Source organism: Pundamilia nyererei, unplaced genomic scaffold, assembly GCF_000239375.1.
Source record: "Pundamilia nyererei isolate P.nyererei 1_Seehausen unplaced genomic scaffold, PunNye1.0 scaffold00164, whole genome shotgun sequence".
NCBI classification, from domain to species: Eukaryota; Metazoa; Chordata; class Actinopteri; order Cichliformes; family Cichlidae; genus Pundamilia; species Pundamilia nyererei.
The window spans coordinates 1,094,565-1,112,266 of record NW_005187565.1 but is presented as its reverse complement, the minus strand read 5'-3'; the positions used below and the strand labels follow the sequence as shown (position 1 = coordinate 1,112,266).

At 42.9% G+C, this 17,702-nt stretch overlaps 1 protein-coding gene across 4 annotated transcripts in view; it reads right to left on the bottom strand.

The window, feature by feature from the left end:
* Positions 1 to 17,702, bottom strand: part of cdk14 (cyclin dependent kinase 14) — a 227,950-nt gene that overhangs the window by 52,670 nt on the left and 157,578 nt on the right. For all 4 annotated transcript variants that reach the window (XM_005745728.2, XM_005745731.2, XM_005745729.2 and 1 more), the window contains 3 exons: positions 14,905 to 14,968; positions 10,516 to 10,564; positions 1,811 to 1,950 (listed from right to left, as the gene is read on the bottom strand). In XM_005745728.2, the coding sequence (XP_005745785.1) occupies positions 1,811 to 1,950; positions 10,516 to 10,564; positions 14,905 to 14,968 (253 nt within the window). The remainder of the gene's footprint in view (positions 1 to 1,810; positions 1,951 to 10,515; positions 10,565 to 14,904; positions 14,969 to 17,702) is intronic.

Genomic DNA, 17,702 nt, shown 5'->3' with positions numbered 1-17,702 from the left:
CACACACACACACACACACACACACACACACACAAACACACAAACACACACACACAAACACACACAGTGCTAACCGCTGCATCATCGCGTCTGTGTAACTGTTAATATTTCTACAGTGTGTAATTAAGTAACAACCAAATTAATGACTTAATTGAGCATTCAGCACAGCAGACTCCTCAGTGCTCGCAGTCCATTAAATTAACATCACACCTGACTTGAATTCGGCTGAATCTTTGAAGTTCTCTGCGTCCGACCACTGTGTGGTTCATGTTTTACGTTTTCTGTCCACTTGCATTTCTGTGCATCTGTGATGGACCAACACTGACCTAACACTTTCAACTGGCGTATGAAATTGACCCGACACTGGTAATGAGAGCTGGGTTTCCAGCTTTCAGCGACCAAGAACCAAAGGTGGCGTATCAGGTCAGGAGACTTGTGGTTTGTTGGCATGCGTATGGTTTTGTGCACGCCGGGCTCACACTGTCAAAGAGAAGTTCTGTGCAAACTGCAGCTGAGCTTTTTGGACAAGCTTCACTAACCGCCCACACTCCCCACCAGACATTTTCCTCTTCATCACATCCTGTACTATTCACTACTGAGAGCCTTCCTACTGTCATGTGCTGTTCTATTGCACAGTCATTGATATTTTCTATTCCGCACTAATAGAATACTGCACTATATGGTTCTAATGTGTACAAATATATACTATATTCTTGCATTTAACTAACTCTGCATCATTAAGCTGTCTGACGGCACCGTATGGCTGTGAGACAGCTGCAGCTGGGCTGTGGGGTTATAAGGAGTGTCTTCGTCCTTGCAGTTCATTTTCACAGTCAGATAAAAAAAGTAAAGCATTGTGTGTATAACATGTGTTCAGAATTGAGTTATGACTCCAAGCACAAATGTGATGTCTGATGCAAAATGCAGCAATTCAACGCAGAGCATTTTGAAATGTGCTAATTGTCACCGAGAGCTGTGTGCTGGAGCAGGTTCTGCAGAACACGCTGTTAATGATTAAGTTCAGTGGTTCAAACTACAACAATTAACTTCCTGTTATTTTCAGAACATTGCAATGGATTTGCCTCCTAGTTCTCAGGAGCTGATGCTAAAGCTAAGCTACATGTTAGTGAGCTTCCGTACAAACATAGCATAGTTTATTCAGTTTTCCACACTACACGCTCACACAAGCCGCACACTGTCAGACGTGTTGGCTGAATAAACAAACACTTGGATAATTGATTTTCAGTGAAAAATGCTTGGACACACATACTGAGGAAAAGCTAAATCTCACTGCTGCATCCAGACTTCCATCTCTGCACGGCCATCTTGTTCGGGGGGTTTGAATACAGCTATGTTAAAACTGAACAACAAAGACTAACACTGTCCAGCTGTTGTTTTTTGAGTGTTTAATTTGATACATAGCAGTGATTTTTTGATTTAATATCACGTGACTGACAGACACTTGTCAGGTGAAAGAAAGAAGAGCGTGTCCCTTCAAATTTAAATGACTCGTCTCATGTTTCTGTATCTGTTTCATAGCCTGTTTTGGATTTTTTCCAAAGGATAAAGTTAGAAGACAATCATGGACAGTCATGACTTGAACTGATTCATGATGATGTTTTAACTGAGCACAGACCTTTTTATTTCTTTAGTGAGCAGACAGCATTGAAAAGGACAAAGTTAGCAGAGAGCCTTGAACTGGCTTTTCCTTGGGTGTGGGCAGGATCTCAGCGGTCTCTATCAGCACTGTATTTCAATACATGGTGGCAAATGGCTGCGACACTGCAGGCAATGATGATGTGTTACGTACTGTCCTGCAGCTCCCAGAGCCGTGGAGGAAGGTTGCTGAAGTATTCATGGTTCAGTGCTGCCTGAGCTGACAGCCGGTTCTTTGGGAAGCACTGGAGGAACTTGGAGGCCAACTCCTCAGCATGGTCCACATAGCCCAACCTTAAACACACAGTTACACATAGTCAGACACCAGAGTGACACCGAAAAGACACGTGAACAGTATATCTGGAGATACATTCATCGGAAATAGGCAGTAAAGGCATCCAAGTAAAATACAGTCAGTTTGTTCTAAACACAGACAGAGCAACTTTCTCCAAATCACAGAGCTGCTGACAACAAGCAGCAAGCGGTTTAATTATGCTGAAGGTTTGCTGACTCGAGAGGAAAAACACATCTAAGAAACGCACGCATGCAAAAGCTCACACCTTTTTCTTTTGAGTCTGAATCATACATGTTGACTGGGTCACCGTGAGAAACAATGAAAGGCCTCATTAAAGAAAGACTGTGTGTGTGTGTGTGTGTGTGTGTGTGTGTGTGTGTGTGTGTGTGTGTGTGTGTGTGTTCGTTCGAACTGGGAGTCACTGAACTCCTGAACCAGCCCAGCTAGCAGCGCCGAGGGAGAGGAAAGATTGAAAATAAGCGAATAGCAACAAATTCAGTCAGTAATGAGGCATCTACTGCATTAAATAAACATGATGTTATTCTGCGCTGCTCACCGGCCCCACGCTCGCAGTACTCAGAACGCCTCTCGTGTTCTCTGGGTTTCTCGTGGCTGAGTCCCTAGTCAAGCACTCTGACAGCCACTCCCATGACTCTCAGAGGGGATCTCGACTCAACTTACCAGCGGAGAGATGCAGGGAGGATAACTCTCTGTTCAACTCATCAACGCCACTCAGAACAGAAGCAGAGATAAAGTTAATGAAGTCCATCAGGGCCTCTACAAGCTTCTTTCTCATACTGAGTGTAACTTTACTGAAAACTTTGAAGACAAACCAGACAGTGTGTGAAAGTGTACCGATAGATTAAGGCCTGCTGTTCTGCGGTTTTGTGTTTTAGAGCCAAATGATAACATTAGGATTAAGATGAAAGAGGTAACAGCCATGATTTTGTGCAACTATTTAATATTTTGGAAGCTGAAGCAGACAAAATACCACAAAAAAGGTTAAAGAAAGAGCTTCATTAAACAGAAAGCATCCAGGTGTCATGTTTTGCTGTGTGGCAGGCAGGCGGAAAGACCCAAATGACGGACGATTAAACTCAAAGCACAACTTTATTCGCTGGATACACTCGCCATAAGAAATTACCTCTACAAAAGACTCAAAAACCTTGTACATGAACTAGAACCCAAACTGGACTCAGGAAACTAAAACGATGAAACACAGGCAACTGAGGAAACGTAGGCAACGCAGCGACTCGTGGGATACAGGAAAAGAACAGAGCAGACATGGGAACAGAGACTAAACACAGGCTAAGGGAGGAAAAGCTACGATCACTAGGAACTGCTCTTGGGTTTTTTAGTCTTTAAAAGGAAGAAAAACTAATCAGGCCTATTGTCCAGGCTAACAGTAAGAAAACGATAGTTATTTATATTAAAGAGCGTTTTCTAAAACTATGCTCTTCAATAATCAAAGTGAATTACACACTGTGGCTGCTGTTAGCAGCACTAGCACCAACAACCTCGTTTCCTTGCAGGTTCACATCCAAACACCTGTGTAAAACGTGGTTACTCATCGCTCCTGCTCAGGGATTATATGTTGGTTTTCTTAGTGGCAGTCTGAAGGTAACCATTCATTCTTTACTGGAAAAGAGAGAAAGCGCACTGCTGCCTGCTAGAGCTTGGGACTGTAACATCCTAGACTTCCACTATCCCACCTGTACAGTTTACAGGTGCAGCTTGCCAGTGTTAGCAGATAACTAAACACTTCACTCGCTCCTCTAAATCCGCGGTCCCCACCCCAGAACCAGTCCGTGAGCTGTTTGGCACCAGGCCGTGAGAGTTGAGGCTCGGGTGTGGAATTTATGGTTTTCAGGGTTTTTATCGCTAACTCGGTTTCCCTGGGTTTTTCCCGTGTTGTAGTTGTGTGTCTTATTTTGAAAGGAATATTTACACGTTACCATAGCGACCAGAGAGCATTAAGGGGAAGAGAGGAGAATAATACTCTAATTGTTGTTGGCGCAGTTCAGGAGGACGCTGTGAATAAAGTTACAGAGTTACACAGTGAATTCACGTTTATTATTATATTTACAAAATACCACAGTTTTTGTCTTCGTCATATTATTTTATTTTATAGACCAGCAGACCGTCGCAGACCGGCCTTTAAGGTGTTGCAGTCCGGTACCAAACGACTCACGGACCAGTACCGGTCCGTGGTCCGGGGGTGGGGGCTGCTGCTCTATATATCGTCCCTGCTGGCTACAATACATACATCTGAATTTTCACTACCACACATGAGTGAACAACATGTAACTGAAGCCACACCAGCTCACACGTTGCTGTAACAAAGTCCTTGTCCAGTGTTGGGGAACCAGGACGTCTTGATGAGAAATGAGGCTACTAAAACTAAGGCATGAGAACATTAAAGTAATAGACAAAGAAGCACCTGGCAGCTCAGCGCTATAATATTGAAGCTGGAGACCCAGAAGCTGCAGCACAGTGGAAGCAATTGTGAGCAGTATGGACCAACTGCAACAGCAGCTGCATCTACTGAGCTGAAGATGAAAACTGTGGCCGAAGTCAAGGTGGCCTCCAAACCAAGAGCATCACTCCTTAGGTCACCGATAGTTAGGGCTGGGTGATATGGCCTAAAATCCACATCGCGGTATAATTTGAAGCATGTGCTGTAACGATATATATCACAATATATTCTTTTCTTCTGTATAACGTATTTTCCACCCTATAAAATCCTTTAATTTTCTCAAAAATTGAGAGTGTGCCTTATGTATGGATTCTGGTTGTGCTTACTGACCTCGAACCGATTTGGGCAGAAATCTGTTAAAAAATGTTTTAGTACAACTTTGGTAAGCTGCACTGCTTGATGGCTCGTCAGAGCGTTACGGCTGCCGTAGTGAGGAGCTTCGCGGAGTAATCTGGGTCCAAAACTCCGTCAGCTTCAGGTCCCAAAGTCAAAGGAACAATGAGAGTTAAAAACGGTCTAAATTCTTTCATCTTTAATAAAATCATCAGCGTTGCTGCTTTACCAGGTGTAACAATTAAGTTTAACATCCATGAAAACAGAATTTATTAATTTTAACGGAGCTAGAAGTTAACAGGAAGTTAGCTCGCTAGTTTACACCTAAACAATCACTAAAACTGAAAAATCGATATAATTAGCCTGCTTTTCAATCAGTCAGCAGATTAACTAATAATCTATACTGAGATGAAAACTTGTCCCCTGGATGTAAACAGGGGCCACTAATTTATATTACTGTGAGGTTAATATGACCATGTCCCAAACTTGCAGCTGGAATGATAAACTCTACTGCATTACAAACAAATCTTCCAGTGAAACCTTATGAACGTGCCTTTGGTTAGTCGCAGTCTGTAAGTGAAGCTGGATTCAGGTGTTGTCTTTTCTCTGCAGGCGCACAGAGTGCAGGCACATAGTTGTTGGTGTGAAGTCTCCTGGATATCAGTATGTTGGCCTTTGAAAGCTGCTGATGCATGGTAGGTGTGCATTCCTTTCTGCTATTGCTGCCAACTTAGCTGAGCGAACGAGCCAACATCTGCATTAAGATCGATAGTGTCTCCTGTGGCTATCAAACAGATCTAGGTGATGACACATTCACAGCAGGCTGAGGCATTCCTTCTTCACTGGAGCATGGCAAGTGCTTTTTCATGGTAATCCATCAAAATAACTACAGGAAGGACTTTCGAGAAGCGAGGGCGAGGAGACCACCTGCCTCTATTGTCTCGTCACCACAACTGAAAGTAGCAGAGGAGACCTTTCATCTCGGCCACTCGGAGCTGTTTAGGTAGAAAGCTTTTGTGTTTTTTGTCTGAAGAATTTCTATGAAATGCTTTCACCATGTCTGACTAATTTAATGAGGAGATTGTTGAATAAAAACCAAGTGTGAAGGCAGCAACACATGACCAAACAGGCCCCAGTGCAACTGATCTGAGGATAGTAGTAGTAGTTTTCCACCTCACTTTTCGTTTAATAAAGTAATTGTAGTACTCCGTGGTGAGTTTTACCACTGGCATATACTCCTGCTTATACTTAGTCTGTGCACATCGCAGCAACCTCATGCACAAAGACTACCCATCCATGTTCCTTTAGTACCTACAGACCATCATTTAAATGTCAAAGCCAGCCTGGGTTTTTATGTGTACCCCATCTTCTAATGCAGGGGTCTCAAACTTTATACATAAATATTTAAATAACAGATCTGATCATCCAGTTGTTCTCCCTCTCGCCTCCAGGGGCACCGGGGTTCAACAGGTTATGTGTTTACTGTTTAATTTCTTTGTGAGGTATGAACGGCCATAAGGGAAATTTGTAGGAAAAAACTGCAAAACTTGTGCAAATACAGTTAAAAGTAAAGATTTCTGCTTGTGGTTGTTTGTGTTGAGCGGCAGATCAAACAAGAATTATAAATGGCTTCCAGCGCACGTTCAGGCCTGCGAGACTCATTTAGACACTCGATATCACTGACATGCAGACAGACGATGATTTTACGTTTTAACTCATTTATTCACTTCTCTCGACACGCTTGTCTTTAAATCGGGCTTCACGTCTCTCTGGCCCGTACCACAGAACGTCTGCCCCCCTTCCTTCTTTCACACAATGGTATGATCCCAGTGTGTCGTTGCGTGTGATTGGCCACATGGTGTGTCGCACCCCTGCCTGCATGGATTCACAGCAGGGCGGAAGTTTCGTCTCCCACGTACTGTTGGGATATTAATAATATGACATTTTTAATGGGCCAGATGTGGCCCGCGGGCCGTACGTTTCACACCATGTCACATGTTCAAATCATCTCAAACTGGCCAATCAGACATCAGCAGTCACCAGATATAAACTCAAACCTTTGGAACGGTCGAGCCACATCATGCATGTACAGATCTTTGAGGAACCACCGTCCATTTTGAATCTATGCCACAAAAAAGGTCTGACGAGGTGTAACTAATGAAGTGTCCGCTGAGTGTATTTTTAGGCCCTAGCAGCAGTTGGTGTGAAGTGAGGGAAAGATCTGGTTTACATTTCATTTGCATTTCAACAAAAACCTTTCATTTCAAAGCTGCTGTTGTTGCTGCGACCTGACCACAGCGCCGTGTTTTGTACTTTTGTCACCTGTGACGCAGACTTTAAATGCAGTGCTTTAGCAAAAACTTTGCCTCTGGCCTTTGGGGGAAACAACTGTACTACAATACACGTCAAGGCACACAAACACATAAAACCCCCATAGACACAGATTGATTTCCTGTCCATCAGCCGTCCGCATTTTCACAGCTGGAAGAAAAACAGTGCAGCAGAGAAAAATGGCTGATGGAAACCAGAAACACAGAGAGCACGAGGGGGTGAGCCAAGTCTCAGGGCAGGACATAGCGAGTTCATATCGAATTCACCGTTCCCTGGACTGTGATGAAAGGCAGTTGAGAGGAAGTGATGGCCATTAACATTCCACCTCACTTTCTTTCTGCAAATTTTTATTTCCTCCTGGACTCGAGAAAATCAGGAGACTGGGCGGGACCGAGGAATCCACCGCAGCTAACATTTATGTCTGCTTTTCATTTGTCCTCGGATGCTTCAGTTCACTTCTTTAACCTCCTAGAACCTGGCGTCCACATATGTGGACATCACATTTTGGGTTATCTAGACCAAAATACTCAATTTTGCCTGATATCCACTTACAAGGACATTATCCTGCTACTGTTCTATCAACATTTTAAACGAATATCTTCATATGAGGCTCTGATTTTTCTTAAAAACAAAAATAAAGTAAAAAAAAAATCTGGTAATTCTTTGTTTTTACATTCATCGGGTCCCAATCAGCCCGAATAGCAAAGAGAAATTAAAAATGCTGCAGTGGAAGAGTTCGGGTCTTAGGAGGTTAAAGGATCTTTCTATTAAAATCATTATACTCTACATTAGTTGCTTTCAAATCAAACCCATCCAACTGAAATACTTACTCTGAGAACTTGTGGATCAACTCTTTGATATTTGGATCCTAAAGTAAGCCTCTCAGAAACACGTCGAATTTCATACCATATAAAACACCAACCAGCCAATGAGCAATTAACTGTAAGTGTTGGGGTCAAACTGATATCCCCAGCTGATGTTACAACCCAGCGTATAAGCTTAAAATCCCAAGTGTTTCAGTTACTAATCAGTTTATATTATGAACCCTTTCATGCATGAATTATGACAACCTCAATCAGGATTTTTATCCATCTTTAGGCATGAAAAAAAGATTTTTGACCTTCATTTTTTAAACGTACTTTTCAAAGACTTTGTTACATGTCCACTTAGGTGGACAACAGACGTTCTGACTCATGAATTTAGTATGGAGTGGCACATCAGTGTTCAACGTAGTGGTTTATGTGCAAGTATACCATCAACACTGACACAAACACACTCTAAAAAGTAATTCAGAGGCTTAGTAAATATCACTATAAATATAAGTTAGATGAGCCTGATAGAATCTGTGAATATCCTTTTAGTAATTATTTGAGTTTGATGAGTGAAATAAATTTTACTAAAATGTTAACATATGTGTTTGTGTTAATTAAGGTATTTATTTACATTTATCTCAGACAAAAAATGCAGTATGTGGTTCACAGAATACCTTCTTTGCATGTGCCTAATATTTCTGTTTAAAATTGAATCTAAATATTTGAGAAATATGTATCTATACTCATCAGTATCTTGTACTAAAATCATTCATTATTCAAATCAATATTATTTATTGTCAGCATCTACAACTGAAAAGTGTAAGTAAAACAGGATAACGTGGAGTAATTGAGTACCATGAGCCTTTGTTTTGTTCATTTTGTTTTTTAAATACTCTGAGCGTTTGTGTTTGCGCTCCTGGTTTGACATTCATCCTTCAGGTATGTGAGGCTTTGAGCTAAAAGGGGAAAGGCTCTTGTCTTTTTAGTGCTTGTTTATTTCGAGTTATTGCCGTGTTTATGAAAATACATTTTTCATTTGGAAAAATGTTAACATGTGGTCATTTTTCACACATGTATTATGAAACACACGACTACATATCAGTTGGTCTGGTTTAGACGTAGACTACCAGTGAAATATAATAACATTCATATTTGAATGTTAGTATTAAGTACAATTTTGATTACGTTCAGTTTACAATATTAAATAAATGGAACAAAAATATATCTATATTTCATGTTTGTGTAAAAACTACAATTATTCATTTCAACTTAATATGTTTAAGCTTTAGTTATTCAATTGATCAAGTATATTGAACAGATTTGACTGGTTTAAAAATGTAAAAATGTCAGTTTTAGTTTTTAGAGAAAACAGCCGTTGAATAGCTGTCCACTGTAGTGCCCACTACGTGTGAAAGGGTCGATATTAATTTGGGGGTAAAATGTATAACTGCAGCCAGGAGAACACGACGGCGTGGAGCCTGAAATAAGTGCTGCAGGGATGATGTTTTGTATGTCATCCCAGACGTTAGCATCACTGTGGCCCCCTTAACAAAGAGCCATGCTTCTGCATTATCGTGTAACATTAGCTTCACACGAAATAAAAGTGTATATGATCATTTCCATAAGGAGAAATAACAGTTTGAAGCATGACTACACATCGTCAGAAGTAAAACAGCAACATTAGGATCTAAAGTAAATGAGACCATTGAGGTAGAAGTCAGCGTCATCACCACGAAACGTTTGTATTTTGTATCATAGGACACTAAATGTCCTCAACGATGTCTGTACTCTCTCTGATCCACTTGTTAGCAAATGCATATTATATGAGAAAGTGTGACAACATGTAAGGGTTACACTGAATAAAGACATCTAACCAAGAACTCATTCAGAAAGATCAGTGATTTGAAGATGAGGGAAGCAGAAGCTGAAAAACCATTTCCAGGTTTTAGGACTTACTGTCCAAAGATTAAAATCCAAGTGTAAATTCGAAACTAACTCCCTGGTTTTCATGTCCTGGCACTAAAGAGCACACACTGAGGGCATGTTTTCTAGCTTTGAATCTTGTTATTGACAGTTATCATTATAAAATAAAATACACTGATGCAGATGACTCTGGCGATAATTCATACAGCGGCAGAATGTTTGGCACATCATGGGAAGTAATTTGTGGCAGATTCTTTACTTTCCAGATTAGAGGCGCAGCAGATTCTCTGGGGATTAAGGATGACCTGTGTAATTATTCCAAATCACAGGATGCACGCAGGTCTTAGGTCCTGTGTGATGACGGCTTTAGTTAGTGACGACGAATCTTCGTTCCAGCAGCTATACTTTGTGATTGTAGCTGAATAGACAGCTGGAGTTTTATAGAAATCACTTCCCTGCTGCTTATTTCAAATTCCCTCTGGAAAACAGTCACACTCCCCTTTTGCCCGCCGTTGTCTCCACTCCAGATGTACGCCTGGGGCAAACAGTGGCACACATCTGGGAGAAGCCCTGACTGCCAAGCCCTGCCCTTTTCCTGCCTGATGTCGCACAACACAAGTCACACATATGATGTTGCAGTAATGCTGCATGCAGGCTTGTACACACACACACACAAACAGCTCACTTACTTATTCCAAGCTTGTCTGAGCTTCTTTGCGCTGTACACTGTAAAGCGGTCTGCAACGAGAAAAAAACAACAAGCAATTAAATGGCTGCACTAAGAGCTGCTGCTGGGTTAATGACACACACCTGCTAAAACACCTTCGAACCAAACTTCTACGTGCACGTCTCAGCAAATTACGAGACATAGATGCTGCAATAATTAATTGCAAACTACGATTTTTCAAATAGTGGCAGGGCCTTAGCTTAGCCTCACAGAGAAGGCCGCCTAGTTTCAGATCTTCCCTTGTGTTAATTGGCTGCTAATCTCCACCCAGCACAGCTCACTGCTGCAGTGTTGCTATTGTGTTTCTGTCTTTTTCAAATCGGGCCATTTTCACTTCCATATTTTTATTCTTGGATTCTACTAGAGTAGTTCTGCAAGATTCAAATCAAAATAATAAAAAAGAAATAAACATAGCCTCGGTGCTTTTAGTTCCTATTGCTTTAAGGCAGCTCCCTTTTGATTGGCTACCTCTTAGATTTGGACACATAGCAGGGGCTGTTTATCTTTGATGATCATGTCCTATAGAGACACACGTCAAACTGAGCGGTTTAAAAATGGCAGTAAAACATGCAAAAAAATACATTTTGGTAAAGCAAGTACTTTGAATCGGTTAGTGCTGCAGTAACTAGCTTGTCAGACTTTAACTGCAGCTTCATGTGAACCACAATCAAAAGCTTAAATACATTTAGTTTGGGATCCATCTCAATCTTCTTTGGTTCTCTGGCTCTGCAGGCAGCACCTCATCCGGAAATACATTTTTTGGTCCCACATTTTAGAACCAAAGCTAACAGTTTGCCACAAAGGCTAGTTCCTACTTTATACAATCACACTCATGAAAAGTGCAAACACAAATATACATGCAATGTTGTACAAAGCTGGCCTGTCACTGTAAGTTATACCTTCAACACTGTGCTCCTCAGACTGAGCTGTGCCGGACAGTTCACCGGATCATCTTAAAGGAATGCAGCCACAGTCAATGTAATTAATTCTTTGTCTGAAATCTTAAAAATGTGTGCTGTAGTGAAGGCCTGCGACGACCAGGCAAAACAGCTTAATGTTATCACACAAAGTGTTGCTTTGTGCATTAGTTTGCCAAAATGAGGACTGGAAAATGAATGAAATCCTCTTGAGCAATGCAGTGTGAACTATGTGCCTCTGCTGCAAGGCCAAACCACATTAAATTGTCATATTTGCAGGAGGAGTTTGGTGAAGCAGTGTCTGCGTGCTTCTGCAGCTATGATCGCTATGCTGTGAATGTGTGAAGGCTCAGCGCTCTTCTCTTAATTACAGCCAAAACTGCCATGTTGGCGTGCAGTCAGCTACTGTACAAGCTAGCCAGCCACCCAGTGAGCTAGTCCGTCTGGACTCCCACACTGTTGGCCTGATCCAGCTAGCCTGCAACCAGACAGCCTGTTCCAGCATCAGCCTGCAGCTTGCAAGACAGCCAGCAGTGGGTCCTGTCGCCCAGGCTGGTGTCAGGTGCGCCGGCGTGAGCTGACCAGAGCTCGCTGAGCACCAGGGGAGACGGCTCCAGCTATCAGCAGGAGGAGGGGTGGAGCCAGGCTGTGCTGGTAAAACATGCATGCTTCAAAATAGTCACAATTTTGGATATTTCGAGCATACTGGTGCAAATGTTAGTCCTTTCTTTAAATACCACAAAACATGATTATTGAAATGTATTCATTAATATGTCAGAATCACAGCTCAAATCAACCTGAACCTTCATTATGCTGTGTCTGAGGTGTTGGTCAGACTGTCTGCATGTTTGTACCTGTGTGCACTGTGCAGCTGTGTTGCAGGTTTTATATGCGCCCTCCCTTCAAGGTTTCATTTTCAGATACGCAGCCTGAGCTGAACCATGACTGAGACCAAGAGCGGCGGGAGGCAGCTAAAGGGAGATATGGCTGGAAGTGAGGGAGTATCTGTGGAACCTTTTCATTCCCACAAAAATGTGAAAAAAAAGTGGCGCCTTCACTCAAGGCCAAGCCGCAGCATCGTGTGTGAAAGTGCAGCGATGTATTCAGGTTGGAGCGGGACAGAAAAGAAAGACAGGAAGGTGCTGCAGAATTTATGTGGAAGTAACAGAGAAATATGTGACGGATCCTCGGCACAGCAGTCGTGTGTTTTTGGACAACGGGCGGCTGAGAGGAGCTCAGTCCTGCTGAGGAAACTGCAGACTGACGCAACACTGCCACCTGCTGCTCACTGCAGCCTCAGACATGTAGACGCTCGTTTGTATCTGTACACGTTTCAAATACTGCAAAAAATCAAAGTCAGTAACAGATTTTTATTGTTACAAACCTAAAGAAAAATACTCGAGTAGTTTGTCTTTGCATCTGTCTTCACGCTTTAATCACAGACCTACCTCTTTACCACTCAGCGTGTCAGCAGAGACTGGTTTTGTTTCAGCACCATCCACTGCTGGTCTGCACACAATATCTCCACAGAGCCACTGCAGCTACTCGGCTGTGATTTCCATTATATTTGTTTTAATGAGCTCTGCTAGTGATCTGCTTTATTCATGTGCCCATCTCTTTATCTGCTTATGTTGGCTAGCCTGTCATTCAGTTTTGTGAAAGTGTTAGCATACAACACAATATCATTCAGATTATGGAGGCTATAGCTGTAGTATAAGACCTGCTATCATTAAGGATTACCGTTCTCCTGCTGTGGTTCATCTTTTGGGCACTTCTTCTTTGATCCTCCAGTTTCCTCTGATTTTTTAAGGACACACCTACTAAGACTTCTTAAGTCTTTTTGCTAGTAACTCTTAAGAATCATCTTGTTGGGGCTATTTCATGGATGACAAACTGTGTTATTGTTGAAACAACATGCTGCTAATAACAAAGTACCTAAAGATTGTCTAAGATCAGTTTATGCCGTGAGCACGTTTTTACCTAAAGTGATTAATAAATGACAGAAACAACCAAGCAAACACAAATCCTCTAAAACTGGTCAGACACAAAGCCTAGAAAATGAGTAAAAAAACAGTCGATGTCCAAAGAAAAACATGAACTTTATTCCTGCCACAGTGTAACATTTAGAAGATTTCAGATTAGACCTGAAGTGCACTTCCAGGAGATTATAGTTCAATTTCTCCCTTGTGCTTAAAAACTGCTCCTGCATTATCCTCTCATTCACTGTGTGTCTGCACTCAGGTTGTAATTGATGTGCACTCAGAGGCATTACAGGGCTTCACAAGCGTCTCACTTTCTCCCGTGTTTGTTGAGAGCGCAGCCACAAGAAGTCCTGAACATGCACTCGTCATATGAAGAGACGCGGCGCTCGCAGGCTGGAGCCAGCCAAAGCCGGGCATGTGTGTACATTTGTGTGGGTGAGACAGCAGCACAGCTGTGCAACACAGTGTGCGAGAGGCTAACAAGAGCCAACTGTCGCTGTGGCCACAGGATGCAAAGTCACATTAGTATGGGTTGTATGTGCATGTGACCACGAAAGCCACCCCAGTAGGTTTCTAATTGGCCACTGGAGATAAGAGGCTGGGTCACATACTGTAGCTTTGTGATGCCTCACTACCCCGAACCCTCGCTCTAACCCTCTTGATGTCCATCCTCGCCTGTCCCCTGTTCTCAGCTCCAGCTCTTCTGCAGTCCCTCTATTCATGTCCTATCTAAAAAGCCCTAATGAGCTCCCAGAAGGCATGGCTGCCACCCCCTCTTCTGCTGCTGGTGCACTAATGGGGTACAGTGAGCTTTTGGTAGGTGGCAGTATTGCCTCATATTCATGATAAGCTTTGGAGTTCTGAGAATGCACACAACAGCGTGACAACCAAGTCGCAACAGCTTCTGCGGCTTTCCTCAAAACCTGGACACTAAAATGTGATCTTGTTATCTGTCGTTCTGATTCTGTAGACTGAAGAGTTAGCAGGACACCTGCTGTCAGTCAGCAGCACCGGCATATCGATATTATCGATATTTGGATCAATCTGCCCGCCCCGTCAGTCAGAATTAGGTAGCCTAAAGTGTTAGCATAGAGGCTATCTTTAACCGCACACCAAACAACTAAAGATACTACTGACAGTAAAATTTATGCATAGCAGCAGTATTATAGCATCTATTACATAGATACGGTTTCAGGCTAACTCTTTAGCATCTTGTTAGATTTAATTGTAGAAAGTGTTGATGCCTGTGCAAAAGCAAGCTGTATGCTAACAGCAGCCATACAATGGTCACAACAAATGGCCTCAGTCCTCCTCCAACACTCTCCTTTGTTTTTATGTCATCTGTGTATCTTCAGGGTAGCACTGCTACAACATCAGACTTACACCACAGAGACAGAGTTAATCATGCATGCCAGTGTGTATATTAAAACTATACTAAGATCTGGTAATTACCTGGTTTAAAGTGAGGCAGGGAGTTAACACCAGGCCACATATCCTCAGAGGGAGTGCCAAGGACCTGAAACAGACACAAAGAAGGAAAAGTGATGATTAGGATCATGTTAACCTGACGGAGAATGACGCACATGTTCTTTATAAGCATTTGCATCATATCTGTTTTAACTGCAAATATAACAGGTTACTTTGTGGTTAAACGCAGTGCATAAAGTTCTTCATATGTTAGCGCTCACATAACGCCTGCCTGAGGTATTACAGCTGACTGCTGATGTGAGTTCTCATGATAAACTTCCAGTACAAAGGCGTCTCCTTTCTTTTGCAACAGTCACGATAAGTGCATCTTTTCTGGGAAATGGAGCTCTCACGCACACAACCTGGCTTTAGGGTGATCGAATACAGAGCAGCGGACATGCCTTTGACGTGATCCATCATACCATAACAACATAATAGCTTCCAGATTGCCTGCTTGGTCTGATCTACAACAAACTCATATGGTAGAAGTGTGGAACTGCTGCATGTCTCCTCCCTCCGTGCAAACACACAGTGTAGGTGCACTGTGGGATAAATTGGTTTCAGATGACAGACAAAGAAAAGCAAAAATTGAGAGTCTCTCCACAACTTTATGTGATTAAACAGCTGATGATGCTTCGCCCATTCCTTTGACTCGGGTGTGTCGCTTTAGTGACTCAGATTCTCAACAGTTCCAAAACACAACAAGACAAATGATGTGCTTAAAAGGACAATATTTTATTTAATCAAGAAAATCAAAAGCATTTCTAAAAGGTCTGGAGCTTGTGTGTGGACATTAATGCTTTAGTCTAGTTGCAATAATAGAAACGTCCACCAGACGGCACTAGGGGACCATAAAGCAGCCTGGAGTGGAACTTGAGGAAAGGTGGTTCCACACTGAACTTCATTAAAAATGTTTCACCGTTGCATTTCTAAATGTGTTTGGAAGCAATGTTCACACAAGGTAAGACTCTGGCTAAGAACAGAACAACACTGACTGCTTCATCGCTGAAAGCAGTACAAAATCCTTCAGTTAGTCCTCACCACTGACCTCCATCGTTAGATCTGTCTTCCACTAACGCTAGGTCAGTGAGCATCACCTGAAAACTGCACTTCCCCCTGATAGAAGCTGTCAGAGAATGGATTTCTATGAGCGTGTTCATGATAAGATGGGTGGGTGGGTTTAGCAGGACATGAGGTCGTGAGTGTTAGAGGGGTGACTGGAAGGTGAACGAGGGGCCACGTGACAGGATCTGAGTTTGGCTGGCAGAGCTGGAGTCATTTTGCATTATTGATGTATCAGTTCTGTGGCCTTTGAAGTGGAGAGGGAGAGCTGGGTGGAGGGCTGGATGTGAATGTCAGAGTCTTTATGAGGACATCATGCCGGGGAAGCAGACGAGCAGCAGCACAGCTCAGGGTCTAGTCAGTCATCTGTGAGCTCGCTTAACACTTCTCCGTGGTGGTCCCTCAACCTGATGATCAATAACCCCCAATGAACAATGAACACAGTACAGCTAATGTGCTATAACAATAATGAGCATGAGATGAAAGTGTGTGATGGTTGTAGGGTGGACGATGGAGGACACGCTGATCGAAAACTGTTTAAGACTTGCTACAATCTCATAGTCTGCAGATCGTCTCCAGTTCACAGATCTTGTTGTTAAGCTATCAATACAGCTGTTTCACCACATAGTAGTCATGTTTTACTTTTTAACTCTTTAATGGTGATGATGATGTTTGACTTCATCACTGCCACTGTGCACGACGATGCTCTTTTAAAGACAATAGACCACATGTGTGCACAGCTTCACGGCTCTCGGGCACATTCTAAGCTCAGTCTTAATGTGATGACACAAGCAAAAATGGAACAAAGGAGGTCAGTCACAAGGACCTACTACTTTCGCTCCAAGGCTTTTCCAACTTCAGCGCAGAGATGGATGTTTTGGACAAATAACGGCTGCTTGCTTCCTGTGGGGCACAATCCCCCCTCTGTATGTCCCACATGGGAAAATAAAACCCCACACCCCTCCATCTTTGCTCAGGCAGTAGATTGTCATGCCTGCACATATAGAGTAATGGATATATGAAACAGCCTGCTGAAATGGAGGACGGGATAATCCATCAGGGGGGGCAGGTTTGGTCTCTACATCTCTGAATATGAGGGAATGTGTGGAGAGTGTATGGAGACAAAGACAGAACATATAAAGAGACTCCCTGTGAGGTCACAGGTCACAACCCTGCACGCTGCACTCATACTCTGCCACACATACATATAATAAACCCCCCAGCAGCGAGGTTACAGACCACCCATTTGGCCAGACACAAACAGTATGTCTGACCTTCACACAGCGACGCTCTTAATTCTGTTCATGCTGCCAGACAGAATGAAGAGGTTAGAGAGACGTGGCGAGACAATGAACGGGTCAAACAGGCTCCTGGCAGTGAACAAGACAGCTGGCATATCTGGGATGGGTTATGCTTAATTTGCGGTACAGCGTTGTGACCGTTGGGATAGATATCTGTCTATGGAGAGCCTACAGGGAGGCCACAGAGGAGCGATGCAAATGTGCACCTGTGCAGTCCAGAGTTTATCAAGAATGGGAGAAACATCGGAGAGAAAAACATCAGAGAGTGCAGAGGACGCTTTTCAGTGGTTCTCATTGAACGTTAGGAGCTCGCTATTCGCAGTGGTTGGCTGATGAACCAACAACGGCACAAGCCAGCGTCGCCCACACATAGGGTTGCATTAGGGTTGCCAACCGTCCCTTAAAAAACGGAATCGTCCC